The 20991-nt window shown below is 29.7% G+C and overlaps 1 protein-coding gene across 1 annotated transcript in view; it reads right to left on the minus strand.

The window, feature by feature from the left end:
- Window positions 1–1288: 1288 nt before the first annotated feature.
- The window catches only part of LOC123292499 (protein Wnt-10a), a gene marked incomplete at its 5' end in the record, with an annotated part of 46656 nt that continues 26953 nt past the window's right edge, over window positions 1289–20991 (minus strand). The window contains 2 exons of the mRNA XM_044873211.1: window positions 1289–1885; window positions 13799–14127. Of these exons, the coding sequence (XP_044729146.1) occupies window positions 1289–1885; window positions 13799–14127 (926 nt within the window). The remainder of the gene's footprint in view (window positions 1886–13798; window positions 14128–20991) is intronic.

Consider the following 20991-nt stretch of genomic DNA (forward strand, 5'->3'; position numbering starts at 1 on the left):
GAGCCAAAGTCCATCGTGGCGTATCATGAAAAAACGAAACATGACTTATAGAGTTTTAATCGGGGGTCAATTTGACAGCTGACAAAAGATTTGTGCTCAGTTTGTTTTGTTTTTTTATGACAAAATGACCAGGATAACCAGCATCAAAAATATTACTATTTACTGCATTTGTAAGAACTCACGCTTATGGATTGTTTCCTGTGAGAATACGTATAGTCGCTAGATCGGTAAATTATAGGCATTACTCACTAGACCTTTTTAACTTCAAATTTTGCCATTAAATTGTCGCATACGCTCCTAGTGGATTAAGAGCTATTCCAAAAAAATCGTTGAATTTACTAAAGCTGATAATTTGAGGATTGGTTATAGTAGTTGAGTACACACACATTCTACGGTCAGTCAAACGATAGAACAGGGATCAGATATATACTATCGAAAAGTTTTACGTGGTACTGAAATGAATTTATTAAAGCTGGAAATTGTTATACTGCTTGAATATTGCAAATAGATAACAATTATGACAGTCAGTCAGTTAAACATTAGAACAGGGATGGTGAGTCAGCCCTTATTTAAGAACAATAAATAGATAAAATTAATTTATGATTTCCGTGTATATTACCTGTATATTGCTGTACAACAATTTTCAGCTTTAATAAAATCATTTAAATACCACGGAAATCATAAATGAATCTGATCATATTATTTTTCATAAATAAGGGCCGCCTGACCAGCTCTGTTCTAACATTTAACTGCCTGACTGTCATGCAATATACAAGCTGTATAACAATTTTCAGTTTTAGTTCATTCATTTTAGTACCTTGTAAAACTTAGCCGTTTCAATAGCATATATCTGACCCTGTTCTATCGTTCGCTTGACTGACCGCAGTATATGTGTGTACACAACTACTATAACCAAACCTCAAATGAGCAGCTTTAGTAAATTCAACGAATTTTTTTGGCCTGGCCCTTTCATTACAGCTGCAGGATTAAAAATAAATTAAAAATACGGCTTCCTGATTATAAATACTTTTAACACAAATGGTATAAAATTAATTTTCCAATAAAGCTAATGTCGCGGAGACTGATATTATTTTTATGTGTTTAATTTTATATAAACATATAAAAACACCCGTTATTATCTAATATAATACGTTAAATATTTATAGGATAAGTATACCCTACTAAAGCTACAAATCTTGTACAGTCAATGTTAGCTCCGGGCTACTAAAATGCTACAATATATTTACAATTACAATTACCTAGATACTTGGTAATTTCAATTAAAAATTTATTTACAAACAGTAATCCATTCTTCATATGTACAATTTTGACATTCAACAAAACAACACCAATGAAATCGACAATGACAGCGTTCAATACGTCTCTGTCGGACAATATTATAGCCACGACCACAACACAAAGACGCACAACCGTCACCTCCCGTACTCGTACGGTTACATCGTCGCCCAACCGTACCTGGTACATCCACAGATACATCTTTTTCACAAAAATTTGGTGAACGTTGATAATATAACAAATCACTTGTTAAATCACGTTTACGATGTAATTTCATTTTACGTGATGTTCCACCGCGTGGTTTTTGTCGTGGCCTTTTATTTGGATGATTATTATTGCTATTAGCACCGCGTTGATTTTTTGGTGGGCGTTTTCCACGCCGCGTACCACGTATTTTATTGTTAACATACAGTAATGGTGTACCATTACCTAAATTTGATTGATCCACTAAAATGGCTTGACGAAAACGTTCTTTTAAAATTTTACCAACAACACGAAAATCTGGTGCAGATTTCCAACACGTTTTTAATTGACAACTGCCTGACATTCCATGACATTTACAGCGTACTTGCATGTTGTTCGCAACTGCCTGAAACAAATAAAAAAAAGTTTGTAGTTCATAATTAAATTATAGACACTTCATCCATCGTTTACCAAAACACATGTGATCTTTCGGGTAAGTCATTCTACGAAATGCAAATAACTTGAATTTTGATTTCGTCCAAAGTAAATTTCTTAACGATAATTAATCAATTTTCAAAAAATTTGTTTTATAAAATTCTCTGTGAATGGCTGAGACTTGCGTAAAGGCAATTAAGTTAGGATATAAGCTGTTTTCAATTTTAAATACAGAAATATCCTATGTAATTATTTGATTGAAAACTTTGTTGCTTGATTACCAAAATTGCATTCATTTAGACATTTTTTTATCTCAGCCAACCCTAGTAAGTCAGTTGGTTAAAGGGTAACCAATTCCGTTCGCAGTATGCCTCGTGGGTTCGATTCCCATCGTTACAGCAAAAATTAATTTTATTAATTGGTATATGCATGATGGAGGGGCACTCAGCCTCTTAAAATAATTGAGCTGCTAAATAAAATTGCTAAAAGAAATTGGAAATGTGGTAAAACACATATATGGTATCGCAATGGCTTCTATAGCCTAAGTGTAACCATATAACCATCTACGCAAATATCACAACTTGATCACTCGACTAAATGTAAATCTCTATTACAAAGGGAAAGTGGCTGTATGGCATTCAGGATGTTCTTCTGAGGGATTATATACATATTAAGTACTTTAATTGAAGCGTCCTGATTTTCACATCGTTTCCACCATATTTGATATACATGCGCGATATATACACTCATAAATGACTATTCGTAAAAACTTGAGGCGCTCAAAATAAATCAAAGTTGCAACATTGTTGATATTTTATATTGAGCGCATCGAGCTTTTAGAAATAGTCATGTATGAGTTACTCATAGAAAAAATTATTTTCTACTTTTTAGAACAATAAAAGCTATGCTCTAAAAAGTATTTTTATTAAATTTTACCATTTTTAAATATTTCCTATTTTCAATTTAATTTTATAGGAAATTATGGTACTAGCTGGTGGAAAAAAATTTAAAATATTTGATAAAAAACTGTTCCGTGACAATTTCTGTAATATCTGATTGAGCTATTAGTTATAAGTTTATTAGTTATTAATGCACACACAAACACAAACATGTTATGAAGTTTTTAAACAAATTTTTTAAAATTTCATTCTTAATGAATATAAAATATTTTTATTAGAGCTATAAAAAAACCATTTAAGTTGTTAATAGGTCTTAAAAAAATATGTAAACAATGTTACTGCTGCAGTACATTACATATTTATTTATTTATTTATTTTTAATGAATAAATTTCTATTCAAAAGAAAAAAAAAATTTGAGGATTTGTTTGCGGTTTGAGTATCAAATTATTTTTCATATATTATGAATACATATTATATATAGATGCATATATGCGTTATTATGATTATATATGTGAGGTGTTAAGGTGCTCCGCCCTTTTGGGCCACTAACTCTCTCTTCATGTTTGTAAGGTAGGTGGCCACTGGTGCTTCTGGCAATCATCTTTTCTGTTTTTGTGGGCAAGTCTGTTGTTTGTTGGTTTGCTTGCTTAAAATATATTATCGTCTCACGATTTATATTTATAATCGTGACTATTATATTTGTACGCGTATATAATTTTTTATATGTGTAATATATTTTGTTTGATGACGGATTCTTAACAGTTTGATTTTTTACCTATCTCCAAGACAGATTTGCTAATTCAACTGCTTTCCATTAAGAGCGCTCAAAATTTAAGTCTAAGGTGAAATACCCTAGTCAAATTTATTTTAACTGTGACACAAGCAATGGAATATTTTATTTGATAAGTGGTGGAATAAACCGTCAACGATAGATATATAATAATTAGAAATTTTTCTCAATTTTTACTAATTTGATGAAACACCCCCCTCTCTATCTCGAAAATGGCCGCTCTGATTAAGTGAGACATCAAGGGCCTACAAATTTGTTTCACTTATAGAGGTATTCCATTTAACCAGTGTCTCAGATATCCAAATATAAATAAATATCTGTCTCATTTACAGAAGATTCCATTAATAGAGGTTATTATTATTAATAAATAATAATAAGGTATTATCAAAATCATTGTTGCTACAAAAATTACGAATACCGAGCTTCCGAGCGAAATCTTGTGCCTTGTTTTTCAATCATCGGTCCACTTAACGGAATGTTTTTGTTAAGACGTTGCTTGACCCATGTTAGCAAACACTGTTCAAGTTCAGGGTATTCTGATAAACGTACACGTTTTAGTTTTCGTTGTCTTTCAGAACATGAACATGTGATTGAATTTATCTTTATTCTGAATTATTCTACAAAGAGCAGATTTTGGGACATTAAATTCAACACAGACTTCATCGCGTGTCTTCTCACTTTCATAAACGAATATTAACTTCAGCTTTTCACGTACTGATAACAATTTGAGTCGTCGTTTCAGCATTTTTCAAATAAACATTCTTACGATAGTAATGCAAATCTAAAACTGAGGGTCTTTGAGGTTTAAAATTAGTGTGGAATTTGTGGGTAGAATAAGAATAAGTAATTAAACATACAACACCGTATGTGTTATCTCAGTTCTCAGTTACAGAGGTTAATGCATAAAAAATTTGCTCGCTGACTCAGTTATAGAGGTAACGGTGACGATATAATCGAAAGAACGAATACCAGATATAGAGGTTTGCTTCGTTTCACTAACAGAGATATATAACAGTGCTACAGTGTTGGTACCTCAGCATGAGTTCCAGTTATGGAGGTTTCTCACTTATTCAGGTCCTACTTAACCAAGTTCCACTGTATATGTCCTATGAGAGACAATGCTCCACATTGACACAGAAGCTTATTTACTACGCGATAGAAAGTTAGGGTTCATGGGAAAGTTAGGGTAAAAGTTAGTAATCCCACCTGTAAACGAATTAGAAAACTGAAAACAATGTAAATGACTTGATTATTCACGAGTAATAATATTGAATTACAAACATATCTACTTTTAAAAATTTTAGTTTAATTGAACATCCCTACGTTTGAAAGTAGATATAAGAATTATCGTAGAAAAGTAGATATTATCATTTAACTTGACCTGGTGTTAGAACTACAATAATTCTAGTGTTATTTTATGATACATATGTATAAAAAGAAGAAATCTGAAAGTACAATACAAAAACAACAATAATGATAATAATTGTTAAGCTTAAAATGTTAAGCAACTTAACTCATTCATAATATGTTTCTATTATTATAGTCTTACTAGCGGCCCCGACGGACGTTGTCCCGTAAAAACGTAACTCCAATTCATGAATACCTATACTACGTTTAGCCTGTCCGCTAAACCCATCCCGCTAAACCCCAATTTAACTCCTATTTATTGGAGTGGCCTGACCTTCGACCTTTGGCCTGACCTTTGATAGTAGAGCTCGCTGCGCTCGCATATGGCTCTAATAAATGCCTATTGACAATACCTGAATACTATTAAAAATACATAGTACATATAGTATACATAATGTGATATGATTTATATGCGCTCCCACCATTTAATGAAATTTCATTTTTTTGGTACGGAGCCCTCAAAAACAGTTGTACTGGACCAAATTCTCTAAACCATTCTCGAATCTCCACGAACACACAAAAAAAATTTCATCAAAATCGGTCCAGCCGTCTAGGAGGAGTTCAATTACATACACACGCACACAAGAAATATATATATTAAGATGTATATATATTATATATCTAAATATTTTTGTGAATATCTGTGTAATACAAAGTGGTTCTAAAGAAATTGTGTATGAGAAAAAAAAATTAAGGAAGGTAAACGGAAATTAAAGAAAAAAATTAAATGCAATAAATGGTGGAAACGCATATAAATAATGCCGTATATTAACTTATTATGTACTTATCTATTTATTTGCGCTCCCACCATATTTAACTAGAATCACTAACAGGTATTTGAGTTGTATTGAGGTATTATTTATTATTATTAAGGTATTGTGAATATGTATTCATTAGAGCTATATGCGAGCACAGCGAAATCGACTGCCAAAGACTTCAGCCAGGCCAGATTTATCTATCTTTTCTGAAAAGTTTCATATCGATTTTCTGCTCGGTTTATGAGTAATTAAATATCAAAGTTAGAGTTTTCACCAAAAAGGCAATTCCTTTTAGCAAAACACGTGTATCGGCGCATATCTACCATTTCTATATTTTGTAATTTACTAAAAAATTTATTTTGTCAATATCTGTGAGGTTAAATGAAATTAATTCTTGAAAAGGAAAATTAATTCTTGAAAGAATGATATTTAGGAAAATATGCGTAATAAATCAATAGTTCAAACCTGCTTACACATTTGAAATCTTTGAAAAGCTTTCTAAAAAATGGAGAAATCAAAATTTACGTAGTAGGTGAACGCTAGAGAAAATAAAGCCACGATTGACTATATCGTGTGCAATATATCTTTCGGCTGTACAGCAATATGTTATCTTTTTGCATTAATCTGCAAAAATGATGAACATATGAACACCTGAGCTAAGAAGAAATACTTTTTGTAACATATTTGGATTGATGGAGCGAAAAGAAAATACAGCAAGCATTAAAAGTAAATAAGATTTAAAAAAAAATACAAATCAGTTCAGTTTCCTTTCCTTTTAGAAAATATGTAAACTTTAATTTGGTTTACATTGTAATTTCGTTTTAAAATATACATTATAAGTTATTATATTTTTATTATATATTCATATATATACATACATACTTTTCGTACTAATGATAAATAGAGGCAGCAAATATAAAAAGTACATATTAAACAAAGACAAAATTATTATATCTAAAATACTGCAGCGTATTTTAAAACCTAAGACCACCCATATTTAATCTATGTATACCGTGCGTTTTTTAAATCATTTTACATTGATAAGACACGGGCCAACGTGTTCTTTATCCCCAGCTAGGCAACTTCTTACATAAGATGTTCTCTTTCACAGCTCCTCGACTATTTATTTTTGGCTACACAAGCTTGAAATTAACGAATATTGGGTTTTTGTTCTGTTATTTTCACAGGAAGATCATTGAATAACAAATGGAATACCTATTTTGTCCGGCATTCGTCAAAATCATTGACCGACACATTGAAAATTGTATTTTCGAAGTTGAATTTTCCCGGGTCCTAAGAAAGGACATTCCGTTACCTTGAATGTTCTATTGAAAAATTTTTCCCAGCAGGACATAAAAAAACTCATACAACACACACAACCACTAAGTTTTAGGAGTGGGCTTGTGGTCTAGTAGAGATGCATTTGCTCATTCAATTCATCATATTATACTTTATTTTAAGTAAATTACAAAATAAATATCTAAGAGAACATAAGATACATGTTGTATTTAATGTGATAGAATGAATAAACAATAAACGTGTATATATATGTATACATAGTATAAAAGGAATTCACCTTCCGCGTATGTCTAAACCACGCAACAAATTTTAAAGCGTTTTCATCATGTAGATAATTTTTTCCGATAGGTTGATATGTATAAAACATCCAAATTAACATTTCGTAATTGTAAATAATAAAGATATTTTGGTACCAAGTTTTACTTCCTTTTTTACTTCAAAATCTAAATTGTACCCGTCCGAAGCCGAATCGGGTTGCTAGTGAATTTAGAAAAAATTAGAAAACAAACGGTATATATTTATAAAAATTATCAAAATAATTTTTGTAAATTAAAATTTATTATGTTTCAATAAAATGCGTACCCTTTGGACACTTAATATATACAACTAAAGCGTTGCTGAAAATGTCTTTAGGCAAAAGGGTTTTGTATAACAGCGTTTTAAAGAGTTTTAATCAGCGTCTTAAAGGAAACCGTAAAGTGGTCATCCAAACGGTTGATCGTTATAGAGAGGGACCTGAATAAAGTACACTGTCTAGCTGTCTTTGTCTTCTTATATTACTTCTATGAGAGAAACAGACATGCACGGGTTTATACAAAATATTAATATTCGCGCTTAGTCAGGCTGCAAGACAATGAGGGAAGATGGTCCCTTATTTCGGTCTATTTTTTAGCGGTCAATAATTCACTTATTGCGTTTTCTATGCTTTTAAGCCTCAATGTTATATAACCATGTATAGAGTGCGCGAATGCCCATGCTAGCCATAAGTGAGAGTGTCCGCAGGTAAGAGAGGGAGGACGCCGCCGAACTACCAAATCTCTCTGTATTATATGATGACGTCACATAGAGGAAATGATGTGGCAACTCGACAGCATTCTCAATCTCACTGTTCTCATGCATAATTTATTAAGTATCGAATTTAATAACTTATAAACATTCTACACGTTACAATATTTTGTAACCTGTTGATCGGAATTTAGACAAATAAACAGATACAGTGTTTCACCGACACTACGAGGCAGCCTTGCCTCGCCTCGGTGTCTTGATTACGAGACACGAGTTCATAATAATCCTATTCAATAAAATACAGAGGCTGAATGGGAGAGTGAAAGTTTTCTTAATAAAAAATTTTGTCTTCAAATTCGTTTAAGAACACACAAATCCATTACTAGAATCCTTTTTACGTGGAAAAAAGATGTCAAAAGGGAATAGAAGTTTGTGTGGAATATTTGTAGTGTTTTTTTTAGATGAGATTATTAGGTGTATATGATGATTAATAATAATGATTAGGTTTATAAATATTAGGTGATATACGATGTTATGATGTTAGATATATATATAGAGACTAGTTAGATATATGTAATATTCACACAAAGTTATTGTTTTTTTTTGTTTTTTTTGTACCCAAGGAAGTCATTTGTGTCCGCATCTAGTTTTTAAAGCTAATCTTCTGTATATACGTAGATTGTAATATTAAAATCATGATGTAGTATTTAAAACAAATTAATAAAAAATTTAAAAAATAAAAATACAGAACTTGAAGAGAGATAACTTATTAAATTACTTTTATAAAGAAGTAATCAAAATATTAAAATAAGTGAGAAAACATTATACGTTTGTGTACATAGTATTTGATATTATTTATTCATTCTAATAAGTAGATATGGAATATTTCACGTGGAATGGACGAAATGACTCAAGCAGTTTCTAGCGAAAAACAAATATCTATATTATACGTTTATATTAATAACGACTTACTTTGCAAATAATGTATGGTACCCAAACAGGTTTCTTATGATGGTCACCTTTACGATTAGCTTATATTTTTCTTCTTCCTTACAGTACAGACGTACGGTTTAAATCCAAGTTACGGCTGGATAGGTGAAATATTTGGATGCCATGCTTCCACAATGTATCTTGGGTGGTATTTCGGAGAAGTGATAATACTGCTTGATTTTTTTTTATAGCAAACATATCCTGCGAGAAAGACTCGCTACTAATAATCTTACCTATGTTAGGATTTTGAAATCGACACTGCTTGAATATGAACTTTTTCTTAAGCAGCTTCGTCTTTTGAAGAGGGTTTATAGCCTTGTGTTCGTACAGTGTTTTGTACACGTCAATTTATGCAAATTCCGAAGGCCAGCCTAGCTTCCGAGTCGTCAGTTGGTTTTTTTGATCGATGGTCAAGTACAGCTTCATAAGCAGCCAGATTGCAGTTGTCGCAGTTCTTGTAGAATATCAAGGTATGTACTCCGGTTTGGATCTCTTTCGAAGCTATGATTTTACGGGTGCAAATGTTGGAGCTTTATATTAGACTCAATAGCGGAAAGCTTCCTGGTAAATGCGAACAAAAAGTTCTAGAAGAAGTTACAGAATGCATTTCTTCTTCATATGGTAGACTGGCGTGGGATCCATTTCATATTTGTATCTCAGAAAGTAGTACAGCTCAGATAGGTGGTACGCACAGAAGTAGCGTTTCCTTCTGTGGTTAGCCCGTTCTGCACATATCGATGAAAACTTCTTGCTTAATTACATGCATAAGCTCTTTGTGAACTTCGAAGCTCAGCTGATCAAAGGAAGGACAACGTGAGATCAACGGAAAGCCCACAGGAGTCAAGATGATGGTAGAACATACCCCGGTGATCACGATTACGATCATATTCAAAGAGAGCGTATTTCAGTTCTTAGGTTAGAAGAGCCAAATTATTATCTAGTTTACGATTAGTCGGATCAAACACAAGGTGCAAGACGATGCATATTATTATTATTATTATTATTATTATTATTATTATTATCATTATTTATATTATCTATCATTAGTTAATATACATTTCTTAATTATGTTTTGTTATATGGTTTTTGAAAAAGTGTGGGAAATATATTTTACATTTTAGACGTTATTATAAATTTTATTATATGCAATTATATATGTGTTTAGTTTAGTGTTTAGTAGTACTAATTTTATTTTATAAAATCATAATTTATTATTATTTTTATTCATAATTAAATTTCATTGTTTGTAATTAACAATTGTAGTAATTACAAATTATTAACTGTTAATTTTTTTTAAATATTTTATACATTTGAATGAGGCGAACAAAAATCTAGTTCAACGTATTTAAGTTAAAAAAATTTGTATTAAATTCCCAGTATTCCCATTATAGGGAAGTTCGAATGAGTTTGTAAGAGCAATGACACAGGGCATTTTTTTATACCCTTTATGTAACTCTCAGAAATGTTGATTGAAACACCAGCATTTTGATATAAAAGTCTCTAAAACCACCTAATCCGTACATTCCGTATGGGCATATGCGTGTATGTCCGTGACCATGATAAATAAAAAATAAGACAAGAGGGCAAGGGGGAATTTTTATAGCGAGTCGCGATCGTTCCTTGGGTCACGCGTCCACAGCAGCCAATCGTATGTGATAGAAGAAAAGTTTAGTACATGACTTTAGCTTTACTGAAAGCCTCTAGTTTTATCTTTCAAGGTATTTTTTTCGGTCAAATACTTCCGGTAGTGAATAAATTTTGTTTTTCAAACGAATTAAGTTAATCGTCTCTATCCCATTGTGTCTATCCCATCTAGAATTATTATTTGAAAGAAGTTTGAGTTTCGGGGAGCTAATTCTTGAAAAAAATAAAAAGTTAGATCAAATCCCTTTATGTAATTTTGACTAAAGTAGCTAAGACTATGTATAGAAATTTTTTGAATGATCAGAAAATAGGTTAGGTTAGATTATATTGGCTGTTCACGAGAGAGACACTTAGGCCATAGGATCGATTGTGATCTTGAACTTTTAATATTGAACTTTTTGGTCTCATTTTAATAAAAGCATATTTTTTGAAATATAATTTTCTTCATTTATCTATATTGCAGTTTTATACCATAAAATATACACTAATTTAAAATAAAAAGACAAAGTGAATATCACAAATTATAAAAGTAATAAGATATTTTGTATTGTCATTAAAAATAAATTACGAGATTTGAGTGGCGATTCTAATTTATAAATTTATGTGACACTCAGTTACTAGAAATTATGTCATTATTAATAATAAAATATAAATAATATACCTTTAACATAATGAATGAAACAAGGCCGCAAAAAACACTTATTTTGAACGGATATATTATTTATATAAGATACAAATTAAATGGGATATATCTTTAAATCTCTCATATATTATTATATGTGTTTATATACAATTTTATTATGAGTCTTTTTTGTACAAATTATTATTATTTTGAAATAAATTATTGTCCTTTTGGTCGGATATAGTGTGATTATGTCGAATAGAAATAATTTTTTGTTATGATTTTCAATTGTATGCTTTAGGTATAGTGTTTTTTGGTATTCTTTCTTCTATATAAACTACTTATAACGTGTAAGCTAAGTCAGTACATTTTTTAAACTATTTTGACAAAAAGATATCATGAATAATTTTAATCGAGTAAATAACATTTTAAAACTCCTGCGAATATCTTGTTAATCGTTTCAAAAGACGTAGAATCCCGGACAAATTATTCCGTCATAAAACTATACCAATATAAACAGTTCTTGTAAAATAGTATTAAAAAAAAAAAGATTTCAAAATTTCACCATCTAGCGTCTAAGCGAAGCAATTTTGTACTAAAGCAGACTTACATTAATCGAATAATTTTACTAAATCTGGTGGGGAATTGACCTTATAACTCACCCTTTGTATTTGAAATGATTTGTACTATAATTGGATTTGATCCATCTGATTCATGAATTAAAAGAGATTAATAATAGTAGTTATATATACAAGTTATATATACAATTATATTTATCATAAAGGACTCTTATTTAATATAAATGTTCAATATAATACCATATTATTTTACATACGGAGTGCCCATAAATTCCATGTTTTTTGCTAAAGTAATCCTATTCGGTACACCTTGTCCTTATGTTTTACAATTTTGATCTCAAGTTCATACGTTTGTTACTAATTTTTTTTGTTTTTTTGTTTCTGTAAAAGCGACAAAAATATTAAAATGGCTGCTTGATAGAAGTCTTAACTTGCCCTAATTATATTTGTATTTCAAATGAAAAGTTCCTACTAGTTTGCAGTTTTGCGTGCTTAAGCTACCTCAAAATTGGTTAAGACATAAATACGTGATTATTTGAAATTTATTATTGAAGTCACTTGATAGATATAACTAAAATGTGAAATAATGCAATTCCTAAACAATTTAGTTGAGTTGAGTGAAATCACATACAAAATAAATAATTTCTAAATAAAATTTTACACCATGTTACTTGTGCGCTTCAATTATTGAATCGAATCGAACCATTTCTGGGTCCATGGATCTCAAAAGAGAAGAAATCAAAATAATATTACTTTTCTTAGTTTGAAAAGATCACTTTTTTGATTCAGCTTCCCCAAATTGAGATAGGATTGAAAATTTAGTTTTTAATATCGCAAGGCTTTGCACACCTCTGCGAGTGACTATACAGAAATATTTCCATTATTATTCCTTGCATCTTTTACTAAAATCAGAAATGGAATAAAAAATTACACTTTCATCTATAGTTGGAGTTTTACAATCAATTTTTGTCAAACTTATTTGATTTACGAAAGTCTGTGTCGAACAATAGATGATTGTTTTTTTTAAAGGGATAATATATCTAATTTAAAGTTTTCCTCTCAAGAATTCGAGATATCTAGAAGATGCCTCCCTTTGAGCTCAAAATATATTATTCGCAAATTTTTTTTTTTTTTTTTTTTTTTTTTTTAATTTTAGTTAACCTACAAAATTTTCAACCTATCAAGTAAAATAGTTCACTCTGTATGCAATATAAACTAGTATAATTATTTGCTAACGCATATGTTTTTAAAAATATGTTTTGCTATACATTTAATTAAAATAATAAGATCAAGGCTATAAGAAGGCTTATATAGTATTATATAGTTCGGAGATTATTCAATTAAATATTTTTAATACAAATGCTTAAGGGGATCCCTTCATCGCTTGGAGGAAGGCCATATGTTTACCTATTATTTTGATTTGGTTCTAACTAGGCTCATTTTGTGAGCATAGCGGAAATTTCAAAAGTTTGAATATATCGGATACTCAAAATATTGTGTTTTTTTTGAAAACTGAAAGTCTTTCTTCAGGTTCTTCTTACTTCAGGTTTCATGATTTTTTTAAATTCTAATTTCATTCATTCTGTATGACTTAACTATTTAACTGAGAATCAGACCAATCAAAGTTTTGTCATGTACTGGACTTCTTGCAATAAATCACGAATATCTACAACGCAGGCAGTATGTATTTTAAATTTTTGTGTCTTCAAAATTTCAAGTAGTTAATCAAACAATCGTACTTGAAAAGACAGCGTTTTTCATCTTTTCTCGTTTATAATTGAGCTAGTCAGCCAATCTGATATCTATATATGTACAAATCCAAGAAGTTTAGAACACGATTAAAGTTTCACCGATCTAGTTCTTGGTATTAATTCGTATTTTACAAACTTACCAATCTTCCAGCTTGATTATTGTGTAAATTAATTTGCGAATGTATATCACCAGCTTGTTCACGTGTATCAAGGAATAACTTTGAGAATTCAACACCAAAATGTAAATTATGTGAACATCCTCCCCACTTCCATCGAGATGCTGCTGAAACTGTCCGATGTGGAGTAGTTGTATCAGGTACATTGCCTGATAAAACACCTTGTGAATACATTCTTCTACCAGCTGGATCACAGCCACATTCCAATAATTTTCCCTGACTACATGCACGTGCTACACTATGTGCAACTCCCGCAGCAGATATTGCGTAAGCAAATGCTGTTTCACGATAGCCTGTAAAGGAAAGTTTAATTTTAGAATTTTGAAATAAATTGTTTTCCAATGAGTTGACTTTTTCGTCAATGAATCTAGGGTGAACAAACGATCAATATACCGTTCTACCAGGTACAGTTCGAGTCAAAATAAATCAATTGAGCTTTAATATTGTTGATCTTAAATAAAATTTTGCATGCTGACGATAATTTGTCAAATAAAAAATTATATCTAATGTTCAAGTAGGTACTGTTGTAACACATGGAGTCTGGTAGCTTTTCGACTTGGCAAAATGTTTACTACAAAAAATCCACTTTACTAAAAGTGGATTACTCCACTAAAAGTAATTCGATTAATTGACATTATTGACATTGTTTTGTCAATTCAACTTATTGACATTATTTTGTCAATAAGTCTCTAATTAAAACTTGTGGATAAAAGTTAAGATTTTTAGAGATCTTAATAATTTCGAAGGCAATCTTTAAAATAGCTCATTTTTTGAACTTTGAATATCTATAATTCGATTTGATGATATATTCAATCGTAGATCTTAATGTGGTCCACAGCAAAAGGTTTTATTTTTAGTTTTTCAAAATTGAGATTTTTTGAAAAACAAGTCATAAATATTTCAACTTCAAAATAAAAATAGTTAATTTGGACTTTTTGATCATTCTTTTTTCAGGTATAACTTGACCAATTAATGATTAAATATGAGCGTGTAAGTTTCTCAAAATGTGAGAAAAGTATTGATTTTTATTTCTCTTACATATTATTAGCGAGAAACAACGTGTATGAATATCACAATACGTAAGAATTAGAAGATATGCGCTAGAAAAATCTAAAGTTTAATTTTTAATAAGCACATTGTATATGCTTGTATGGTCAGATTAAATCACCGGTTATACGGCGTATCCCTACATATGCCCTCCACACACAGCACTGCTCATATTAGAATATTATATTCATCAAATAATAGTAATATTCATTACACCATACTTTATACAAATAGAATTGTAAAAACTAATATTATAGTAATTATAAATTATTAAATGCAAGAAGCATTAATAATTAATAAATATTTAATGACTTATGATGATATGTTTATTATAGTTTCACAGTACGAGTCCGATATAAAGGTGACTCTGAGTTTTTTCTTCTGTTATTGGAAAATGTCATATAGGTATATGATATCTGGACACAGAATTATAAGAGTTGTTACTCAAGATATTTACACTTAGAAATTAAAAATGTTTGCCAATATCAAAAGCATGTAATATAAACGCCACCACAACAGCTTTCCTTTTACAAAAAAAAGGTTTCTTCTTGTTAAAGCTGGATAAAATAAAAGTTGGTTTTGTTTTTCGCGAAGAAAAATGAATCAATTCACTAAATCATTCAAAAAGGCAATATATATATCTACCATACGCTATCCAGTATCACTTGTCCCGCACAGCCAGTCTTCTTAATTCCAACTTTATACCCCCACCACAGAAAAAAAAGCCAATACGTAGGTATAGAAGAAAAGTGTAGTTTTGGAAATGTTTTCCCTATTCGGGGGATCTGTTAATAGTTAGTAGTTTTCTGCTCACTAGACTTTACTACGCGTCAAATGAAAACACTGTGAAAAACCAATCCCTAACTTGAGATATATAAACTCTATACAAACTTTCATCTCCTATTTTATTCCTTCAAGTTTTATTTTTCGGACGAAAAGAACCTTATATCCTTTCTTTAGTTCCCATTTATCTCTCAACCGGAAATCAACAAAATTGAACGGTTTAGGCGTGAAAGCGTAACAGACAGAGTTAATTCCACATTACAATATTAGTTAGGGTATTGACACGTCGCAAATTGATGATACATACAAAGAGAATAATATAGTAGGTTAGATTAGGTTAGAGTGGCTGTCCTGGGGTGGAACACACTTAGACCATAGGGTCGGTTGTGATATCAAAAATGGGTTGGCCCATCCCCTGTCTACTCCATGAATCATTTGGAGCTGTTTAAGAACAACAGGAGAGCTTTGACGTCGACGGACTTTTGGTCGGAGAGGTCGTCAAAGAAAGGCTGACTCAAGTAAGTCCATCTCAACAATATAGTAAATCAAATCAAAAACTGAAATACTTATTGATTTAGTTTTAATTTTTATGCAGAAAATGGAAAATCTAAAATAAATATTATTTTAAAATTTGAAACTTATTATTATGTTTTTTCTCAAAATACTACAGGTTTAAGTAAATATTCCTTGATTCAACTTAACTTTTAATTTTTTTAATAGAAGAGATGATGTTATAAATGACTCTCACTATTTTGTTTTGGTGAGAGTTTTTCTATTAATAAACAGTTATATATTTTATTTGATATTTAAAATTACAATAAAATAATGTTTCTGTCATCATGATAATTATTCATAAAATATTAACGCCTATTGTAACTAATTTTAATATAATAATAATATGTCATTTTATATTATTTAAATTGCTTACCTATAAATAAAAATCGCTCCTTCTGCATGTAAAACTAGTAAATCAAGGTTCAAATTTCAGTTATGAAACATATTATTTTAATACATAACGAATTATGCCTAAGAGAAATCGTCATCTTGTATACAAAAATTAATATGTAAGACATTTTCGAGTGAACTATAGTTTCTGACTCCAATATGGATTTAATTATTTTTATTTGAATCCAAGATATAAGCGAAAATGGCTATCTCCCGAAATTGTTTAATAACTTTTATTTTAATTAATATTTCAGAAAAATTCATTCCATTTTCATTGGTAAAATTGCAAAAATCATTACCTAGTATGACTGATGGCTTTATAAAAAATTAAATATTTAACAAGTTACCCGACCATATTTCGAAAGAACGACTGGTTTTGGAATTCAGCGGAAAATAATAAGTCAAAAACCATAGGTCTTTTTCGTGGACCTCAATCGGTCCCGAAAACTCACTCAGCGGCCCATTAATTCTAATCATTCGTTAAAACAGATTAATCGTGGATAAGAGGCTTGGCTAAGAAATTTAGAGCCACAATTATAATTAAATTCGATTATTTCCATTGCTCTTCCTTTCCGTCTTGATAAAACACAAATCTAAGACAAGCACTTTCTTTCCAAAATATATATTCATTAAATGGAATAAAATAGACCAATTAAATAAAATAAGACATTGGTTGTAAATGATATTGGTTTATTACAAATGTAACTGTAAAGTTCTTGAATCGTTTACAGCATTTAAATTAGAAATCAGGAAATCATTTTAATATAAAATAAATTAAACTCATGGATAGATATAGGTATGTATATTCTTAATGTAGTTATTAGATTTCTATATAGAAATGCTTTTAGAATTTTAATCAATTTATATTAAATTCTACTTTTAATTAAAACACCTGATAATTTTAATTTACAGGCCTTCTTGTTTTATATACGCAGTTCGTGTATTATAAATAAATGAAAAGTGAGAGAAATATATGCAGTATTTTGAGAGTAAGTTTTGCAGTTACAGCTTCGAAACTTGCAGTGGTGGTGTTAGCCACGTAGCATTGCCTCAAAAATAAATACAATACAATCTCCTTAGTTCAACACTATTAAAAATCAGAGGCTAGTGGATTATTGGAATGTTCAGATTACTGGATTGTACAGAAAAATTCATAATAAATATCATTACTGGAACGAAAATTATCTTTTTTGGAATTTTTTTTCTAAAATTTGATTATCGCGAGGGTGCCGGATTATTGGTATTATATTATGATTTTGTAGTTTTTATCATTCTAAAATTAAGCTATAACAGGTCCATGATTCTAATTCTGCTAGAAAAAACTGTTTCTTTAAGTTCGAAATGATGCAAAAAAATTCTTAGCGACATTTTCTTTATGATTACTTAATGGAATAACTCGAAAATTTTAATCCATTCGATAGTGTTGAGCTGGTATATACATTTTAATCACTACTTAGGCTTTAAGATCTCTCACCATATGTAATTTAAAAGTAATTAGTGAATTTTTTTACTCGGTTTTGGTAGAAATAGTCATTTTTTAGTTTTATATGTAAACTTGACGTATTCCTAACTTTTGCGTATAAAAATATGACCTCTTCCGAAGCTACAGGTGCTAAAAATTCTACCATTTTGAATTTTTAACTAATCCATTGTGTATCTCGAATAAATAGCGTTTGGAAAACTGTTAAAGAAAAACTCAATAATAATAAATATTTCTTACAAAAATAAGAACAATTTTCTCAAGAGTTTTTGATACTTCTCGTTAAGTTATGGTTACACGTTTACACACAATACACACTGTATTAAATGACGCAATTTAAAAAAAAAATAAAACGTACTAAAATAATTTCGAAAAATGTATTAACGTACATTCAATTATAAAATACATACTCGTTTAATAGGTTTCATACAGTAATAAATATGTATATTATATTGGAAATGTCAACCTGACCGGCGCTGATAACAAAAATCAGAAAGTAATATGGCCGGTTCCGGCGAAATTAATTTTCAAGTATAAATGCAATAGTCGGCAACCTATTGCAATAAAACCTATTGCCGATAGTATCACATACGCACACATCGGATTTAAAATTGACTCCTTCATGTCTATCTTTAGGAGAACTAAATGTACGTACGCTCGTTTCAAAATTAAGGAAAATTACCGATATTTTAAGATGACCATTTTCAAGGTATTTGCTCCGTGCATGAATTTAATTTCAGGAAGTTATCCTAGTAACCGGACATATAAGTCTATGGTTTATATATACATGTTTTACATTTAAAATTTAAGACTACTTTCCAACTTCGTCTCTTATTTTACAATTTCTAAAGCAACAAAATTAATTAATATTGGTAAGTATGGTAGGGACTTGATTCAGAGGGTTATGTTTGTAATAATAGTTGATTTTATGACGCTATACTGATACAATACAGAATTTTTTGTTAACTGGTTAGTGAATTCTACTACTGGTGACAGGTTAAATTATTGCAGGCGCTGGTCCTGTAGACATTTCCATATTATATTGTATTTATTATAATAATACATGGTGGATTTTTAAATACGTAAACATGTGAATAAATAAATAATACAATTTATAATAAATAAATAAATAAATAAAATGACAAGAATTATTAATGTAATGTAAGTAAGTATATATACATAACTTGTATTAATTTGAATAAAGTTTTGGTTTCATGACATTTAATTAATTTTCAGTTAATTGACTCACAGATTAATTAAATGATTATTTACAAATTATTTTGCAATTTTAATTACGTGTAGGCTTTATTATTATAAACATGTTATATAGTACAATATTGGTACAAAAAGTAACTGTTCAAGCAAATTTAAACTTATGATGACGTCTTCAGTTAAGTTTCTGCATTGTAAGCTAAGAGCTTTTCCGATAATGAATTGATTGCGATTAAGCTTTGAGATGATAATAGAACTTTTTCACATTGTTTTTGCTTTTTTTTAAATGAAAGTAAATCCCTTGATAAAGGGGCTTTTTTCCCCGATGTTTTTGAAGCCATATGACGGAGAAAACAGACAATGAAAATCATTTAAATTCAAATTGGCGAAAACGATCCGGAAACACACGATGTTACACGAAGGTTGGCTTGATGTCAGTTAAAGTTGATAATAGTGATATATTGATACAACTGTTGACACTCTTTTATTGTCATTGCTTGTCGGATTGACATCACAGATCACGTATGCGGTGGAGCCAAAAAAAAATCGTTTTAAAATATTTCCAATATTGTGACTTTTTAACAATTTTTTTCATAGTGTTTTTATTGTTAAAAATGCGTAATTTTTGAGTTACAGGCTACTCGATCTATATTTTCATAACAAATTATCAAAAAGCATTTTTTGTTTTTCATGAAAAAGGTCTATTATGTTATTCCACAAGTACGATTCATATTTTTGAACCATAAATTAAAGATTACAGTAAAAATTTAAAAAATGGTAAAAAGTCAAATTAAATTAATTTTTTTTTTTTTTTTTTAATATATGTTTATAAATTATAGTTCATGTGTTATTCTGATATATCAGCTATATTGCTGTACACTTTCATTAAAAACCATAGTTTTAGCGGGAAAGCGTAACAAAAAAACAAACAAATAAACATGCTTACTTTCACATTTATAATATAATAGGTATAGAGATTTTAAAACTAATTTTTTTTTCATAAATTCTAACAATTTATGCAAATGATAAACAACAACAAAATCAAAATTAGGTGGAGTGTCCCACTCGGTTTTAGCAGTAATTTTTTCAGAGTTAAATTTTAAATATTTGGAAGAAGAAAAACACAAACATTGCTCGAAAACACTTTTGTTTAGTAGACATATGCTTCTTGTCAAACAAGTTGTTCCGTTTTGTAAAAATATTCGCAAATGAATATTCAATTAATTAAAAATAATTTACTATATTTGGTTAAATACAAATCAATATCAATATATTATTTTACATAAAAAAATAAAAAGTTTAGTAAATAATAAAAAAAAATCAACATAACAATGAATATTTATGCAACGAACATAGTAAAACTTGATCACGATAAATAATACATATAAATATAATTTTTATAAAAATTTCATTTATCCTTTTTGATGGAAAACATAGCGAAAATCGTTTAATATGAATTATTGACATAATATTTTTATATTATAATTCTTTCTAAGATATAAGTCAATGTGATTTTCGGTTCACTCTAACAATACCATCACACAATCTTAGCAAATCAATTCTATGATCAACACAATCGAAGTGCGACAGTTAATCATCACTCCAATATGATCAAAAAAATATGATCTATATAAGTCGATATTTTTATTAAAATAATTGCCAATTATTTTAGGCAATTAGAAAGGACTTT

The sequence above is a fragment of the Chrysoperla carnea genome, chromosome 1 (genome assembly GCF_905475395.1).
Source record: "Chrysoperla carnea chromosome 1, inChrCarn1.1, whole genome shotgun sequence".
Taxonomy (NCBI): domain Eukaryota; kingdom Metazoa; phylum Arthropoda; class Insecta; order Neuroptera; family Chrysopidae; genus Chrysoperla; species Chrysoperla carnea.